Source organism: Thamnophis sirtalis, unplaced genomic scaffold (assembly GCF_051295495.1).
Source record: "Thamnophis sirtalis isolate CommonGarterSnake01/CBP01778 unplaced genomic scaffold, rThaSir2_p1.2 scaffold_4, whole genome shotgun sequence".
NCBI lineage: Eukaryota > Metazoa > Chordata > Lepidosauria > Squamata > Natricidae > Thamnophis > Thamnophis sirtalis.
Window position 1 is genome coordinate 137,970,082 of NW_028261384.1, and position 19,124 is coordinate 137,989,205.

The 19,124-nt window shown below is 46.5% G+C and overlaps 1 protein-coding gene across 1 annotated transcript in view; it reads left to right on the plus strand.

The window, feature by feature from the left end:
- LRP10 (LDL receptor related protein 10) overlaps positions 1-9,755 on the plus strand; it is a 27,729-nt gene extending 17,974 nt beyond the window's left edge. The window contains exons 5-7 of the mRNA XM_014068308.2: positions 946-1,801; positions 3,088-3,217; positions 7,338-9,755. Of these exons, the coding sequence (XP_013923783.2) occupies positions 946-1,801; positions 3,088-3,217; positions 7,338-7,883 (1,532 nt within the window). The 3' untranslated portion in view covers positions 7,884-9,755. The remainder of the gene's footprint in view (positions 1-945; positions 1,802-3,087; positions 3,218-7,337) is intronic.
- The last annotated feature ends 9,369 nt before the right edge of the window (positions 9,756-19,124 follow it).

Consider the following 19,124-nt stretch of genomic DNA (forward strand, 5'->3'; position numbering starts at 1 on the left):
TTACAAGTTGGCCACGCCCACCCAGTCACATGGCTGGCAAGCCACTTCCACCCGGTCACATGACTGGCAAGCCACTCCCCCAAAGCAGGCCACACCTACAGAAGAGGTTCTAAAAAAATTTGAAACCCACCACTGGTTGTCACGGGTCGGATGTGTCCTGCTCCTGGCCACGCCCACCCCCAGTTTAGCCAAGGGGAAAGTTGTGAGACGTCATGTGACAATAACGTGTCATCGTGAGTTTGACACCCCTGAAGTAGTGAGTCATAAGGCAGCCGACGCTGACCGTTCTAGTTTATGCATTGAATACTGAACAAATGATGAGCACCGGGACAAAATTGTCACATCAAAATGCGGCGAGTACCAAATTTGACGAGTTGCAAAGCAGCTGAGTAACGGGTTGTCCTCAACTTGAAAAAAAAAATCCATTTGGTGACCATTCAAAGTGATAACCCCAGGACTCAGGACGGTTATACAACCAATTTTGTTGTGTTTAAGTACAATGACAATAAAAATTAGACTTATTCCCTTGACTGTCGCAGCATCCCTGTGGTCAAAATTGAGCCGATTGGCAATTGAGTCACATTTAGGACGTGTCCTGCAGTCATGTGGTCCCTATTTGCGACCTTCTGATAAGTAATGTCGATAAGGACATGTAACAACCGTATGACGTAACAACTGCAGGGATTCACGTAACAGTTGTGTGCTGAAAACGGGGCAAAACCCTTAGCGAATGTTTCAGAATTGTTCGGCTCAATTGCGGTTGTAACTTGTGGACTACTTATCCCGAGGTACCGCTGTCTTAAGATTCATGATGCTGGTAGTATCTCTAGAAAGAAATTCTAGACACAGGTAGAAGAGAAGGAAGTTCTTTCGTGGATCTCCTGCCGCGTAATTTAAAATGTTGTCATTTTTGTGTCTCGCATTTTTCATCTTTCTCTGCTTCAGAACCTAAAACACAGCCTGTTGTGTCCTGCAACCGCACCTTGGACGACTTTTACGGGGTGATTTATTCCCCGGCCTTCATCTCGGACTCATACCTGGGCGCTGCACATTGCCAGTGGCTCCTGGATACTCACGATAGCCGTCCCCTCATCCTCCGCTTCACGGTCCTTAACTTAGATATCGGGGACTCCCTCCGGGTGTACGACGGTGCGCCCGGCGCTCCACTCCGCCCTCACCTGCTGCGCAACTTGGATTACACGAGCAACAACAAGATTGTGTCGGTGGACTCCCCATCTAGCCGGGCGTGGGTGGTCTACCAGGCGGTGCCGGGAACAGAAGGACGGGGATTCAACGCCACGTACCACGTGCAGGGATTTTGTGTGCCATGGGATTTCCCCTGCGGAGGAGACAGCGGTGAGGGTGCCACATGTTACAGCGCCACCGAGCGCTGTGATGGGAACTGGGATTGTGCCAATGGTGCCGACGAGGATGGTTGCCACGGCTGCCCGCCCGGGCAGTATCCCTGCGGAGGACGAGGCATCGGAGGCGCCGTCTGCTACGGTCCCGCCGACCGTTGCAATTACCAAACGTTTTGTGCGGATGCCGCTGACGAACGCCGTTGTTACTCCTGCCAGCCCGGGAACTTCCGGTGCAGGGACGGCCGCTGTATCTACGAGAGCTGGGTGTGCGACGGACAGGCGGATTGTGTCGATACCTCAGACGAGGCGGACTGTTCCTACATCCTCCCCCGCAAGGTGGTGACGGCGGCTGTCATTGGCAGTCTAGTGTGCGGTCTCCTTCTAGTCATCGCGCTCGGTTGCACCTGCCGTTTGTACGCGCTCCGGAGCCATGAATTTGGGTGAGGGGCCAGTTGGGGAAATTAAGGAAGAGGGCGAGACTTTGGAGGTGTAGTGGCTGGAAAGGTGGATAGGGATAGAGTTGAAGCGCTAGAGGGGTCAATATAGAGACGAAGAGCCCGTATTGAATGGACTGATGGGGGAAGGACTTTTGTCCTGGGAATGAGGGCTGACACCCCCTCCCCAACCAGGCCAGTGTTTCATGTTACCCAATCTTGGCACTTGGTATAACTTCAATTCCCAGAATTCTTCCTTCCTCGAGCCTACTAGGGAATCCTGGGAATTGAAGTCCATGCATCGTAATGTTGTTAAATCCGCTCTAGACAATCATAGACATCCTCAGGAATCCTGGGAGTTGAAGTCCATGCATTTTCACGTTGCTGAGACAGCTCTAGACAATCATAAAAGTCCTCGCAAGATTTATAAATTTGAATGTACCAAACCAGTGAGAATGAAGGGCTCAGGAAGTGTTTTTCTAACCTAGGCTTCCCAAGAGCATGAAGCTGACCAAAAAACCCTTTTATTAATTTCCTGTGAATTCTGCTCATTCATATCCAGCAAAGCCTTTCAAGGGAAGATTTACAGTCACCGACCTTATCTGCAAAACCTGGCAAGGAGTCTCAGAGAGTCACAAACCAATGAAGGGGAAACTTCATTGGCCTCCTGCAAACTCCACTCCCCTTTCGCTCCTCTTTTATTTCCTCTGGGAGGGGCCATTCATCGCCCACCTGTGGCCTTACTCCCAAGTCAACCCCTGTTGTTTAGCTGCTCCCTTCTGACAACTCTGCATGCGCACATCGGAAACAGGCTCCAGCTGTTCTTCTGCCCCACTGATTTCCGACTCCGAAGGCAGCTGATAACTGTCGGACGGCCCTAGTCCCCTCTCTGCCTCCGACGCAGAGCCCTCATCAGGGCCTTCCCCAGACTCCAGGACTGGCCTATGTTCCTCCCCAACTTCCTCACTGTCTGAGTCCGCCACCAGCTCCACTGTCCGCTGGTGGGCCACAACATTTCTCCTCCTACTGGAAGAAACTAGAGGAAATGGAAAAAATACTCTTTTAATGAGACTAACGCACCTGAGCTCAGTTGTCCACCAGGAAGGTGAACATATTCCTTAGCATTGGCCATGATGCCAATGGGATTCTGGGAGTTGAAGTCCACGCAGCTGGAGGTTGCCCAGTTGATAAAGTCTTGCTAAAGAAAACAAGAGGGCGCGCGTCGTAGGAATCAGGTTATGTGTCTAAGAAGAGGGCAAGGATGATCATTCTCTGGTTTCTCCCTCCTTTAGAGTCTTGGCACCTATGTCACGGATGGAGGCCCAGTTGGTTCAGCGCCAGGCTCCGCCATCTTACGGGCAGCTGATCGCTCGCGGGGTTATTCCACCAGTAGAAGGGTTCCCGGTTGAGCATCCCAATCAGGTGAGTGAGCCCCAAGGCACTTTGCGTGCCTCCCTCAAGACCAAACTGACTTGTCGACTTCGACTCCCAGAATTCTTCAGCCCACCATGTTGGCTGGGGAATTCTGGGAGTTGAAGTCCACAAGTCTTATAGTTGCCACGTTTGGAGGCTCAAAAGACCATTGGTCTCCTCCTCCTCCTCCTCCTCTTTCCTTAATTTCCTATCCTTATTTCCTTTCGGTTGTCGAAGAACCCTCTAATGCAAGGCCCGTAGGCTGGAACTGGCCCATGGGGCGCTTACATCAGGCCCACATGGTCATCCTGGAAATTGTGAAGGACCGGCCTGTGGTGTGTCTGCCAGCAAAAATGGAGCTCCATTTTCACTGGCAGAGGGTTGCAGGAGGCCGGCCCAGCAGAAAACAGTGATCGGGAGACTGTTTTCTCTGGCAGAGAGTTGCAGGAGGCCGGCCGAGCAGAAAACGGTGATCAGGAGACTGTTTTCTCTGGCAGAGAGTTGCAGGAGGCCGGCCGAGCAGAAAACGGTGATCAGGAGACTGTTTTCTCTGGCAGAGAGTTTCAGGAGGCCGGCCGAGCAGAAAACGGTGATCAGGAGACTGTTTTCTCTGGCAGAGAGTTGCAGGAGGCCGGCCGAGCAGAAAACGGTGATCGGGAGACTGTTTTCTCTGGCAGAGAGTTTCAGGAGGCCGGCCCAGCAGAAAACGGTGATCGGGAGACTGTTTTCTCTGGCAGAGAGTTGCAGGAGGCCGGCCCAGCAGAAAACGGTGATCGGGAGACTGTTTTCTCTGGCAGAGAGTTGCAGGAGGCCGGCCCAGCAGAAAACGGTGATCGGGAGACTGTTTTCTCTGGGAGAGAGTTGCAGGAGGCCGGACCAGCAGAAAACGGTGACCGGGAGACTGTTTTCTCTGGCGGAGCACTCACGCCACCCTAGGCGCCCCCGACAGGAGTGACGTCAAGCTGGCCACGCCCCCCCCCCCCGAGGTCAAACACGACGCTGATGCAGCCCTCAATGAAATCGTGTTTGACACCCCTGCTCTAATGCCTTCATTGGAGAGGAGTCCTTCCATGTAATTGTGCCTGAGAAGCAAGATGTAAAGGTAGTCCTCACTTAACGACTGATCACATACCTCGGCCAAAGGTACTTAAGACGATCCCACCCACCCTGTCATCTGTGGTCACATATTTTGGACACTCGGCTACTACGTTTTTGGCATTTACTTCCAGTTTCTGGCAAAACCACTGACTGGGTCAAATGAATTTATTTAATAAGTGGAGGATTAGGCAGAGGGGGAAAAAAAAGTCACGAAATTGAGTTGATCACATGAGGGACCCATTTAAAGACCACCATAACTTACAACCGTAATTCTAAAGGGTTAATACCACTTTATAAGGCCTTGGTAAGGCCACTCTTGAAATAATGCATTCAGTTTTGGTCGCCACAATGTAGAAAAAATGCGGAGACTCTAGAAAGAGTGCAGAGAAGAGCAACAAAGAGGATTAGGGGACTGGAGGCTAAAACATAGGAAGAACGGTTGCAGGAACTGGGTATGTCTAGTTTAATAGAAAGAAGGACCAGGGGAGACATGATAGCAGTCTTCCAATATCTCAGGGGTTGCCACAAAGAAGAGAGAATCAAGCTATTCTCCAGAGCACCTGAGGGTAGAACACGAAGCAATGGGTGGAAACTAATCAAGGAGAGAAGCAACTTAGAACTGAGGAGGAATTTCCTGACAGTGAGAACAATTAATCAGTGGAACAGAAGTTGCCTCCAGAAGTTGTGAATGCCCCAACACTGGAAGTCTTTAAGAAGATGTTGGAGAGCCATTTGTCTGGAACGGTATAGGGTTTCCTGCCTAGGCAGGGGGTTGGACTAGAAGACCTCCAAGGTCCCTTCCAACTCTGCTAGTGTATTGTATTGTATTGTATTGTATTGTATTGTACAACCATAATTCTGGGCCGAATTACTCTTGTAAATCAAGGATTACTTGCATATTATTCTGAGGAAAAAAATTATGTGATTATGGGCATTCCAGACCCAAGGTTACGATGCCTCTGCTTGATTGGACCAATCAGCAAAGCATCTTTAAAGTGGTCTTTTTAATTAAGTGTAAGACCAAATGAATATAGAATACCACTCTACAAAGCCTTAGTAAGGCCACACCTAGAGTACAGCATCCAGTTTTGGTCACCACACTATAAAAAAAGATGTTGAGACTCTAGAAAAAGTACAGAGAAGAGCAACCAGGATGATGAGGTGCCTGGAGGCTAAAACATACGATGAACGGGTGCAGGAACTAGTTTAGTGAAGAGAAGGACCAGGAGAAGACAGAACAGTCTTCCAATATTTGAGGGGCTGCCACAGAGAGGAGGGTGGGTCAAGCTATTCCTCAAAGCACCTGAAGGCCAGAGAAGGAAGAATGGATGGAAACTGACCAAGGAGAGATTCAACCTGGAAATAAGAAGAAATTTCCTGACAGTGAGAACAATCCACCCACGGAACAGAAGTTGCCTTCAGAAGTTGTGGGAGCTTCATCACTGGAGGCTTTCAAGAAGAGATTGGATTGCCATTTTTCAAAAAAAAAATGGTGTAGGGCCTCCTGCTTGGACAGAGTTGGGGTTGGTCTAGATGGCCTACAAGGTCCCTTCCAACTCTGTTCATTTGTATCTATATAATCTATCTATCTGTGAAGGTTGAGGAGCAACATCTCAAGAGCTTTGTAGAGCAACGGAAGACAAGAATGAGTGATGATAACAACATGAGGGTGTACTAATGACTCCCAATAAGCGTTAGTCTTCTTGAGGGTCACTTGGCCGATTTTTGTGTGTGATGTTACTTGTCTGCTGGTGTTCCTAAGAAGTAATAGGACATTCTTCGTCCATCTCATGAGGACCCCAAAACCGTTAAGATCTCTGTAGGCCCTTCCTAAAGATGTGCCTTTTCACTGTAAGAGATCCCCAGCCACTGTAATCACTCATTTCTACCAAGGAAGTTTGAAGTTTGTGAAGTTTTATTTTATTTATATGCCGCCCTATTCCCTACAGGGACTCAGGGCGGCGAACAACTCAAACGGGAAAGGGAACATACAAATACAAGACAGGCATTTAAAATAACCAACAACCACACCTGTTGAGAGGGGAAGGGAGCTCATCAACCCCAGGCCTGCCGACACAGCCAGGTTTTAACGGCTTTTCGGAAGGCCAGGAGAGAGGTGAGGGTCCGAATCTCCGCGGGGAGTTCATTCCAAAGGGCCGGAGCTGCAACAGAGAAGGCCCTCCCCCGGGTCGTAGCCAGATGGCATTGGCTGGTGGATGGAACCCGGAGGAGGCCGACCCTGTGCGATCTAACGGGTCTATGGGAGGTAATTGGCAGCAGGCGGTCTCTCAAGTACCCAGGTCCAATACCATGAAGGGCTTTATAAGTGACGACTAGCACCTTGAAGCGTATCCGGAGACCCAGAGGAGAACTAAGACTCTGTGTAATCAGAGGTGATATTCAGCTAGTTCTCTCCAGTTTGGGCGAACTAGTAGTGGCGGTTATGGGAGGCACTTCCCACCCACCCCAACGTCATGTGTGAGCATTACGCCTGCACAGACACGGCGAGTACAAGCAAAGCGAGAAAGCGTGCATTCCGCCACATTTGTGAACCGGTAGGGAAGGTAAGTGAATCCCATCGTTGCGTGTAATCTTTGACTTACAACCACAATTGACCCCCAAATTTGCTAAGTGAGGCAGTAGTGGAGCGAGGTTCGCCCCATTTTAGACCTTCCTTGCTACAGTTGTTAAGTGAATCACTGCAGGTGTTAAGTTAGTAATGCAGTTGTTAAGTGAATGTTTTTTCCCTTTGCTTGTCAGAAGGTCACAAAATGGTCCCAGGATCCGTCACAACTATAAACCAGTGGCCAAATGCTTGAATTTTGATCGTGTGGGATCAGGGATAGCTAGCACAACCGTGGTAATTGTGAAAATGGTCGTAAGTCACTTTTTTCAGCAGCGTTGTGACTTCAAATGAGCTGCCATAAGATGAGGACTAGCTGTAGTTCAAGGGACAATTCTCAGCTTCAGCCTCCCAAGCTGTGAATTTGTGAAGCTGAAGATCTCATTTTCTTCTGGGTTGTCGTTTCAGAATTCGGTCCTGGGGAATTTGCGGTCTCTCCTGCATATCTTGCGACGAGACCCAGCTAGCCCTCCGGGGGCTGGCAGAGGGCGTCGTCCCCATCAAAGCCGCTTTGTACGACGTCTGACGAGGCGCATGCGCCGATTGGGGCTACTCCGTCACCCGGCCTCCCCTGCTTCATCTTCTACCGGCGCCCCTAACTCATCTTCCACTCCTGTCGACCTCGCTGAGCCGTCTCGCGGGGACGGAGATGCTTCATCCCAGCTTCCAGAAAACCAACCAGCGCCTCTTCCCGTCAAGGTCCCACCGACTCCTGCAGAACCCACGCCAGATCTTCACATCCCGCGGCCTACTCCACGGTTTACGGGGGTCATGCACAGCCTCCGCGTCCGGCTTTTCTCCTCCACGCCCACCTGTTCCGCGGAATCTGGAGACAACCGGAACACCTCGCCATCTCCCAACGATGAAGACGAAGTGCTTCTAGTCCCTCTCACCGATCCGCAACTTGACAACTTCGCGAACTGGAACGCCGACGACGAACCTCTTCTGACTTGAGAAATTTGGCTGGATGTGGCCTTGAGGAAATTTTTCACCAGCGAACAGTGGGCGGTCAAGCTTATTTTTCTTTCCCGCCAATTCTTCCACGTTTACCCCCCATCCTGTGTCAGAAATGAGCAGAAACCTTGGAGAAAAATCAATTTTTTTTAAAAAAAATTATTTCTTCTTTCTTGTCGGGGTTTTGATCATCGGGAATGGGTTTCATTTGGCCTTCAGTGTCAGTTCCCTTTTTCTGATCCACCGAGGGCTTGCTAGAAATTTCTTTGCGGCTCGCCAGACGGATCATTTCCTTGGCTCCTTCAATCTTAAATTTGTAGAGGGGATTATTCTCCTCAGAAATTGCAGTTTGTGTCCCCAAACACGACAGTTCTCGAGCGAGGTTTTAGATGTCTTTGACCCTGAAGTGGGAACGGCTGTGGAAAGTTATCATGCTTGGCATTTTAAAGATCCTTCTTAGAAAATGAGGAGGAGGAAGAGAAATAATAAAATATTTTATTATTGGATAACACTCCAGTTATCTGCCTATCATGTTTCCCCCAAAATAAGACAGAGTCTTATTTTCTTTTGACACTTCCCCTCCGAAATAAGCCCTTGGCCTTATTTTCGGGGAGGTCTTATTATTTTTGAGGCACAGGAGGCGGCGAGCGCCGTTACCTCACGGCTGCTGCTCTGTTGCAATTTTTTCAGGGGGCGGCTCATTTTAGCGCATGCGCTCAAAATTCCGATTGGGCTTATTATCCGGGGAGGCCTTATTTTCAGGGAAACAGGGTTTAAAAAAAAAATATGAAGGAAGCCAAGATACACTCCAGAGTCAACTTTTAGTGACGTGAAGGCAGTTTCTCTTAAGAGCAGTAATTTGATTTGATTTGATTTTTTTTTCCTTGGTGGCAATTTGACCTTCCAATCATCCATCCCGTATCGCTACCGAAGATTTATTTTTGTGAATTTATGGAAAGCTGGAAATATATATATATATTATAATTCCATCGGAATTATAATTATTATTATGATTATTATTATTATTTTGCAAATCGCATTTTACGGTGCAAATTTTTTTGCTAGCTGATCGTTCTTTTTTTTTTTTAACGTTCCATGGGAGGGAACAGCTGATTGTTATCTGCAGTTCGGCGGTTCAAATCTCACCAGGCTCAAGGTTGACTCAGCCTTCCATCCTTCCGAGGTGGGTGAAATGAGGACCCAGACTGTTGGGGGCAATATGCTAACTCTGTAAACCGCTTAGAGAGGGCTGAAAGCCCTATGAAGCGGTATATAAGTCTAACTGCTATTGCTATTGCTATTTACAAAAAAAAAGAAAGAAAAAAAGAAAGATGGAATATACTTGGAATCTTTTGTTGATAAATCTTTTGTAAGTAAATTATTTTTTCAAAGCACAGCCAAGAAAGAGAGAGAGAGAGAGAGAAGAAATTTTGCACATGGGATGTCCAAATCGCTGTAAATAAGCCAGATTTTGTATGAAAGATAATAAGAATCTTATAAGAGCGGTGATGGGTTACAAATTTAGCGGTATTAATTGCGGGCTATTTTCCTTTAAAGCAGGGCTTTTCAACTTTAAAGATGGGTGGATTTCAATTCCCAGAATTGGCTGGGGAATTCTGGGAGTTGAAATCCACCCATCGTAAACCTTATGAGAAAAAACTGCTTTATAGGGACAAATAGGAGGCAAAATATACACCCATCTACTCTGAAATAAACATCAGCGGGGAGATTGGGAAAAGGAAACGCTTAAAATCAAAAATCAAGGTCATTTTTGCCTTCTGCTATTACGAAATTGTTCTTAAATTCTTAAAAGTGTTCTTAAAATCAGGCTATGATTTATTTCACAGCAATAAAGTGGACAACGGCGATTTCTCCCCCTCCCCCTATTTTTTCTGGATTTCAAATCCAGAATTCTCCAAAACAAACCCGGCTTCCGACTTAAGAAGGGATGAAGTGGCCTGTGGCGGAAAAACACAGGTAGGCCTCGACTTTACGACCACAATCGAGCCCAAAAATCTGTGTTGTGAAGCGAGACATTCGTTAAAGTGAATTTGGCCCCGTATTACGACCGCTCTTGCCATAGTTGTTCAGTGAGTCACGTGGTTGAAATGGTATAAGGTTTCCTGCCTGAGCAGGGGATGGATTAGAAGACCTCCAAGGTCCCTTCCAGTTCTATTCTATTCTATATTACGTTCTCTATTCTATATTACATTCTCTATTCTATTCTATTCTAATTCCTATTCCAATTCCTATTCTATTCTATTTCCTATTCTTATTCCTATTCTAATTAATTTAATTCTCTATTCTATTCCCTATTCTATTCTAATTCTCTATTTTATTCCCTATTCTATTCTTTCTAATTCTCTATTTTATTCCCTATTCTATTCCATTCTAATTCTCTATTCTATTCCCTATTCTATTCTATTCTATTCTTTCTAATTCTCTATTATATTCCCTAGTCTATTCCATTCTATTCCCTAGTCTATTCTATTCTACTTCTCTATTTTCCCTATGCTATTCTAATTCTCTATTTTATTCCCTAGTCTATTCTAATTCTCTATTCTATTCCCTATTCTATTCTATTCCATTCTATTCCCTATTCTATTCTATTCTATTCTAATTCTCTTTAGTCTCTATTCTATTCTTTCTAATTCTTTATTCTATTCCCTAGTCTATTCCATTCTATTCCCTAGTCTATTCCATTCTATTCTATTCTATTCTAACTTCTCTATTTTCCCTATTCTATTCTATTCTATTCTTAATTCCCTATTCTATTCCCTATTCTATTCTAATTCTCTATTCTATTCCCTATTCTATTCCATTCTATTCCCTATTCTATCTAATTCTCTTTATTCTCTATTCTATTCTTTCCAATTCTCTATTCTATTCCTAGTCTATTCCATTCTATTCCCTAGTCTATTCCATTCTATTCCCTATTCTATTCTATTCTACTTCTCTATTTTCCTTATTCTATTCTATTCTAATTCCCTATTCTATTCTAATTCTCTATTCTATTCCCTATTCTATTCCCTATTCTATTCTATTCTAATTATTCTATTCTATTCTATTCTATTCTAATTCTCTTTATTCTCTATTCTATTCCCTATTCCTATTCTATTAATCCAGGTCTGATCGCTACAGCTGGTCCTTATAAGTCAAGTCAAGACCTCAATAGAGCCCCCAATTTTCTCTCGTTAAGGGAGGCATTGGTTACGCTTTTCCTCAGGTGACGACTTTTCTTGTCACCGTTGTTAAGCGAATCACTTCAGTTGCTGTGAGTAACCCGGTCGTTAAGCGAATTGAGCTTCCCACATGGCCTTTGGAGACCAGAAGGTGGCAGAGAGGGATCTCCTGATACACACACACACACACACACACACACTCACACACACACACACACACACACCAGGACACGGTGGCCATCGTGAATATGAGTCCGTTGTCAGTCATCGGAATTGTGATCACGTGACCATGGGGATGCCACCGTGGCTGTAAGTAATGAAGAGAAAAAGTCACTTTTTTCCGTTACTGAGCAGTCACTAAATGAACTGTCGTAAGTCGAGGACTACCTGTATCCAACATTGGTTGAGAGTAAATTCCACTAAAATCCACATTAATCAGTTTAGGCCAGGGGTCGGCAAACGTAAACGCTCAAAGAGCCATTTGGGCCCGTTTCCCACAGAAAAGAAATCGCCGGGAGCCACCAAGGTCCTAACCGGAAGCCCCTGTTCAATTCTGGAGCTTCCCCCACCATAGAGTCTCCTCCTAGCACGGCGTCCTTTTTCCTCTACCTGTCATAACCGAAAGCCCTATCAATTGTGGAGACCACTGGAAAACCTTCCCCTTGCCATAGAGTCTTCTCCTGGCGCACTGGGCTTCTCTCCCCCCCACCCCGGCCGGAAGCTTCTCTCAAAATTGTGGCGCTGACCGGTGACGGAGCCGCAACAGAGGGAGGAAAGAGCCACATGCGGCTCCGGAGCCGCAGTTTGCTGACCCCTGAGTTAGGCCTTTTTAGAAAACGAACTATCTCATTCTCCCTGACTGGATTCACTCCATCCTTCTAAATCTTGTCTGATATTTTTTTCTTTTAAAAAAAAAAGTAATAATAAAGCAATGTCTGGGTTTTAATCCTATTTTAGGCGAGAGGAGGAGAGAAAAAAAGAAAAAGATTACCACAAAATCTGTGTTGGTTTTCTGCCAAGTTGTTTTATTTATCCTTATTTTTACAAAGCCCACAGAATGCAAATAGAATACAAGCTTGAGACGAAAAAGGGAAAAAAAATTGTAAATTGTACCGTAGTTTCTCCCAAGTAGAAATTTTTGAGAGAAACGTGGGATGTGATGGGTGGCCCTCGTCCGACGAACGCACCGGATTCCAGAATTTCGGTTGTTAAGTGAAACATTGGTCGAGTGAGTTTGGCTCTCTTTTACGACCTTTCTTCTTGTCCCAGTTGTTAAGTGAATCACTGGAATGATCAAGTTAGCGACACGGAACCTTGCTCCTCCGTCGACTTCGCTTGTCACGAGGGAATCCCGGGACCTTGGGATACTACGACTGTCATAAATACGAGACAGTTGCCAAGCCTCTCAATTTGGATCACGTCACCAGGCCAAGATTATAACTGTGGGGAAAAAAACGGTTATAAGTCCTTTTTTTCAAGGGCCGCAGCGAGTTCGAACAATCGCTAAATGAACTGTTGTAAGTTGAGGACTATCTGTGCTAGTTCTCAGGGGGCTTCTGTGATTTGTGTTCGTAAAATTCAACTTGGAAGAAGTCAATTGTCCTGAAAAAAAAAATAGACATTCAAGGATCAGGAGAGAGACCAATAAATTAATATTGTTTTGGTCGCCACGGTGTAAAAATAAGATGTGGAGACTCTAGAAAGAGTGCAGAGAAGAGCAACAAAGAGGATTAGGGGACTGGAGACTAAAACATATGAAGAACGGTTGCAGGAACTGGGTATGCCTGGTTTAATAGAAAGAAGGACTAGGGGAGACATGATAGCAGTCTTCCAATATCTCAGGGGTTGCCTCAAAGAAGAGGGAGTCAAACTATTCTCCAAAGCACCTGAGGGCAGGACAAGAAGCCAATGGGTGGAAACTAATCAAGGAGAGAAGCAACTTAGAACTGAGGAGGAATTTCCTGACAGAACAATTAATCAGTGGAACAGAACTTGCCTCCAGAAGTTGTGAATGCCCCAACACTGGAAGTCTTTAAGAAGATGTTGGATAACCATTTGTCTGGAACGATGTAGGGTTTCCTGCCTAGGCAGGGGGTTGGACTAGAAGACCTCCAAGGTCCCTTCCAACTCTGCTATTGTACTGTATGGTATCTAAAAGGGTCGTTGAAGGGTGGAGGAGAGAAACAACTGGAATTAAGGAGAAACTTCCTAGAAGTGAGGACAATCAAACAGTGGAATAGCTTGCCACCAGAAATTGTGGATGCCCCAAACACCGGAGGTTTTTTAAAGAAGAGATTTGTTTAAATTTGAAATAGTGTGGGATTTTCCTGCTTAAGCAAGGGGTTGGACTAGAAGACCTCCAAGGTCCCTTCCAAACTCCGTGATTCTATTCCGTTCTTAATTTACGATCGACCGGGTATCCCGATTTTGCTCCACAGCACGCCAAATCCTTCATGTGTCTCTCTTAACATGTATAAATTCATCTCTCTCTCTCTCTCTCTCTCTCCCCCCCTCTCTCTCTCTATATCTATCTATCTATCTATCTATCTATCTATCTATCTATCTATCTATCTATCTATCTATCTATCTATCTATCTATCTATCTATATATATATATATATATATATATATTATATATATATAAAGGGATGCGGTGGCTAAGACACTGAGCTTGTCGATCAGAAAGTTCGGCAGTTCGGCGGTTCGAATCCCCAGCGCCGCGTAATGGAGTGAGCTCCCGTGACTTGTCCCAGCTTCTGCCAACCTAGCAGTTCGAAAGCACGTGATAAATGCAAGTAGAAAAATAGGCACCACCTTTGGTGGGAAGGTAACAACGTTCCGTGTGCCTTCGGTGTTGAGTCATGCCGGCCACATATATATATATGCTGTCTCTTTGTCGTTTTGGATGGCCGAGGTAGTTAAGAAATCACTGAATCGGAGGCCGCTGCGTCCTTCTGTTTTGTTCCCCGAATCGAGTGCGGGTAACAGGGATAAGAAGTATTTGCACTATGTCGTTTTTTGGGTTCTTGAGCTGTGACCACTAACCGAGGGCTGTTTGGTGTGTAATTTCACCTTCTGTTGCCTTTGCAATTTTTGCTACGAGCTTTCCCTCCCTTCCCCCCCAAAAGGACCTTTTGAATTGTTAGAATAAAGCAAATTTTCCTGTTCTCCTGTTTGTTTGGCGCCGTTTATTTATTTTTTCTTTGAATTTCTTTATTTGTTTTTTTTTTTAAAAAACAACCCCGGAGGTTTTTAAAGAAGAGGTTGGACGGACACTTGTCTGAAATGGTATAGACCAGGGGTCGGCAAACTTAAACACTCAAAAGAGCCATTTGGACCCGTTTCCCACAGAAAAAAAAACACCGGGAGACACAAAGGTCCTAACTGGAAGCACCCTATTCAATTCTGAAGCCGACCGGAAGTTCAGTTCCCCCACCATAGAGTCTCCTCCTAGCGCGGCGTCCTTTTTCCTCTACCTGTCATAACCGAAAGCCCTATCAATTGCGGAGACAACTGGAAAAACCCTCCCCTTGCCATAGAGTCTTCTCCTGGTGCACTGTGCTTCTCTCCCCCACCCCTCCCACCAGAAGCTCCTCTCAAAATTGTGGCGACAACCGCTGACGGAGCTGCAGCAGAGGGAGGAAAGAGCCACATGCGGCTCCGGAGCTGCAGTTTGCTGACTCCTGGTATAGGCCATTGATGGCGAACCTTTTTCGCCTCAGGTGCCAAAACCACGCATGTGCTATTGCACACATTTGCGTGCTTATCCCCATAATTTAATGCCTGCCCCGCACCGTGCCCCCGTCCCCAGCCTGACCATGCGCACACAACTTTCTTGGAGTCTGGGAAGGGGAAAAACGGCCTCCCCCCCCTTCCGGGGAGGCCCTCCAGATGCCAAAAATGCCCCATTTCCCAACTTCCAATGGGCCTGGTACAGAGATGGGTTCCTACCAATTCGCACCTGTTTGGTAGAACCGGTTCGTCAAATCTACCGAACCGCTTAGAAGAGGTTCCACCAGTGGACCCGGAAAGCAGGCCACACCTACAGAAGAGGTTCCAAAAAATTTTGAAACCCACCACTGGTCCTTGGATATGATTATTCTACACTATCATGCTCATATTTATAAAACTCGGTGCCTCTGTGAAAGGTAAGGATGACTACTGCGTTTGTGGTGCAATCAGAACATTGCGCATGTGAAGTTGTTTTAACGCAAACCAAAGATGCCTTTTAAAAAACAAGTTTACATCCTATTCTTATGCATGCCAGTGCTGTGTGTAAGGTAATTTAAGGTGGTTCTGACAAGTGTCGTCGGCATCTTCATATCCCGTCACATGGGCGGCAAGCCACTCCCATCCGGTCACATGGGCGGCAAGCCACTCCCACAAAGGAGGCCACACCCACAGAGTAGGTTCGAACAATTTTTGAAACCCACCACTGGTCTGGTAGATCCGTTTTCACTCTCCCCGGGCTCCAGAGGCTTTCTAGGAGCCTGGGGAGGGTGAAACGAACTTCCGATTTGCGTGTTGGACCGTTTTTTGCCCTCCGGAGGGTTCAGGGAAGCCTCCGGAGGATGAAAACCGGCCGAAAATCATGCCAGCCATCAGAATTCGAATCCAGATCGTAAGCAGCCCGCTGGAGGCCTGTTGTCATTTCAAACAGTCACTAAGCAATTTGTCATAAGTCGGGACTACCCCTGTAGTGATCTTGAGAGTTGACTTCTCACTACACTGATAGTCCTTTGACTTATGACCGGCCACTTAGTAGCTACTGTATAGTGATCATGGGAAGTAACTACTATACTCCCCATAATCACTATACAGTAGCTACTACTATAGTAGTTACTCCTCCTCCTCTACTACTAACTCCTTGTCTTCCTCCTCTACTACTAAGCTGCAACATCTCATTAGGAGCAGATCTGCGCTGGTTCTGAATGAGACAAGACAGTGGGCGATCCTCAGAGGCGGGGTCAGACTGGATGACCTCCCAGGAAAAAAGCTCTCCTCTTCTGCTTGGGAATGAGATGGGATTCTACTTATTATTTCAGTTTATGCCCAGTGGACAAAAATCCCATTTATTTGTTCGCGTTCCCGGCCACCTTCTGAAATCAGAAACGGAAAATGTCCGTTAATTGGGAAGCCCTTCGCCCCGAAAGACCTTCGTTTTAAGGGCGAGTGCCTGAAATGCTTCTTGTTAAAACCGCAAAGCTTTCCCTAGCGATGCCCGTTTTTTCCCCCTCCTCCCCCAATGCCTGAAGGTTTGACAAGGAGAAAAAGGCCCGAAGGAAAATCCGGTCAGTCCGGATTAAATGGTGGCTGAAATCTGCAGCTGTCCATTATGTAGCCTGCGCTCTGGACAGGATCCGGTCTGTTGCCCTGCCAACTATCAGAAATGGAAGAGACCAGGAAGAATCCAGGGAGCATCCTAGCCATGGACGGGCATTAGGGAGGGTATTTTCACACACACACACACACCCCTCTGCCTTTCAATCCAGAGACACCAAAGAGACCCCCTCTGGGGGCTGCAAACACCCATCCGTGCCTCCATTCACACGTTACCCTGATCCGCAGCTCAGCTTTAACCTGATTTTGCTGTGTCTCCAAGGCTGAGCTGGGGGTTGGGGGGGGGAGACATTTCTTCCTGACTTTCTGGCAGCGTTAATTATGCCTCATTAGTACCTTCCCACCCATGACTAAATGGTATAATTCTCCCCTCTGGCCTAATTAGATTGAACAGCTGAATCAGCCTCGTTAAAGAGAAGGACTCTCTCGTGCACGCAGTCCCAGCCGTGTTCTTCCTTTGCTCCTCGTCTTCCTCCTTCTCCTTCATTCTTCCTCCTTCTCTTCTCCCTCCTCCTCCTCCTCCTCCTCCTCCTCTTCTTCCCCTTTCTTCCTTCTCCTCCTCCTCTTCTTTGTCCTCCTCTTCTTCCTCCTCCTCTTCCTCTTGCTCTATCGCCTCTTCCTCCTTTTCTCCTTCTCCTCCTCCTTCTTCCTCCTCTGCTCTGTCCTTCTTCTCATCTTCCTTCTCTTCCTTTTCTTCCTCCTCCTATTCTGTCCTCCTTCTCATCTTCCTTCTCCTCTTCCTCCTGCTATTCTCTGTCCTCCTCATCTTCCTCCTCTTCGTCTTCCTCCTTTCTCCCTCCTCTTCTTCCTCTTCCTCTTCCTTCTCTTCCTCCTCCTATTCTCTGTCCTTCTCTTTCTCTCCTCTTCCTCCTATTCTCTTTCCTCCTTCTCATCTTTCTCCTCTTTTTCCTCCTCTTCCTCCTTCTCCTCCTCCTCTCACTCCTCCTCTTCTTCCTCCCCCTCTTCCCTCTTTCTCCTCCACCTCTTCTTCTTCTTCTTCTTCTTCTTCTTCTTCTTCTGCCAATTACCTCCCAAAGACCCATTAGATCACACAGATTAGGCCTCCTCCGGGTTCCGTCTACTAGCCAATGTCATCTGGCTAGTAGGGAGGGCCTTCTCTGTGGCGGCTCCGGCCCTTTGGAACGAGCTCCCCGCAGAGATTCGGACCCTCACCTCTCTCCAGGCCTTCCGAAAAACCCTTAAAACCTGGCTGTGGCGGCAGGCCTGGGGATGATGAGTTCCCTTCCCCTCTCAAATCGTGTGGCTGTTGGTTGTTTTAAATGCCCTGTACTTTTTGTTGTAGTTTTTGTGTTTCCCTTCCCCTCCTTGGGTTTGTGCGCCGCCCTGAGTCCCGTTGGGAATAGGGCAGCATATAAATAAAATGAACCTCGGCTCTTCTTCCTCCTCCTCTTCCACCTCTTCCTCATTCTCCTTGCTCATCCTTGTTTTTCTGTCCAAATTGTCCAACTCCATTTGGGTCCAGTCAATTATTCCTGCAGGGTATCGAATCACAGGTATAGCCCTGGTATTTATGGCTTTTATGATGTTTCCTCCATTCAATTTGGACTTTTAATATCTTGCAAATTCGTCGAATGTACTTGGCTGAAGTTAATTCCTTGACTTTATTATGCGTTAAGTCAGAGGCCTCTAAAATCCCCAAGTACTTGTAGCCTTCTTCTGGTTTTACTGCCTTTCTCATTTCTTCATTCTATTGAAGAAATTCAATAGTTCTATTCCATCATCTTCTATGACCTTGCCTGCTTTGGTTGCCATTGTTACACATTTGTCAATTCCAAACTGCATACCAAAATTCTTGTGTGCTTTCAATTAATAAATTCAGTTCAGCTTTTGTTTGACCAAACAACTTCAAATCACCCATGTACACCAAGTGCGAAATTTTCGGTCCTTTCTTTGCAAGTTCGTATCCATCGTTCATCTTCTTCAAAACGATTGTCAGTGGTAGCATTGAGAGCGTAGAAAGTAGGGGTGAAAGGGAATCGCCCTGGAAATTGCCTCGTTTAATTTCAACTTCACCCAGTACTTCTTCATTAGCGATAAGCTTCGTTTTCCAGAGGTTCGTTGAAGTTTCCATGAATTTTGGTATGTTGCTGCTGACGCCGAAGATTTTCAGGCATTTCTTGATCCAGCTATGGGGATGTCAGCACCTCTCCATTTAATAATCAGGAAAGAAGACCACGAGACTCCATTTGTGGGGAAATCAAATGTACTCTTACTAATGAAAAATGGTTAAAGAGCGGTTGCATAGCGAAGTCTGATTAATTAGGCGCGAAAGCAGTTGATATATAGAATAGCCCATTCCACACCCCCTGGCATCATAGGCCTAGTCCAATCATAAGTCCTTCAAATGTCAGGTGTGAGATAACTTCAAAAGGCATCACGAAGATGGAATGTCGGTGCCGTTAGCCCAGGCGGGAAACACCCACGCATGCGTAGTCTGTCCATCCAAAGACCTCCAGAATCTTCCTCCAGCACAATGAGTAACCCCACCCAAATACTATGCCCTCCCTCCCCGTTTCAATGGCAGCTGAAGCAACAGCAAAGCAGAAGCTGACAGGGGAGCTGAATCAAATCCTTTCTTATAGTCTATCCAAGCCACGAACAGGTTGGTTCGTCTTTTCTTTGAATTCTTTAGGATTAGTTTGTCAATCAGCAGTCGGTCCTTTTGTTCCTCTTGAATTTTTCCAGCATCCTTTCTGTT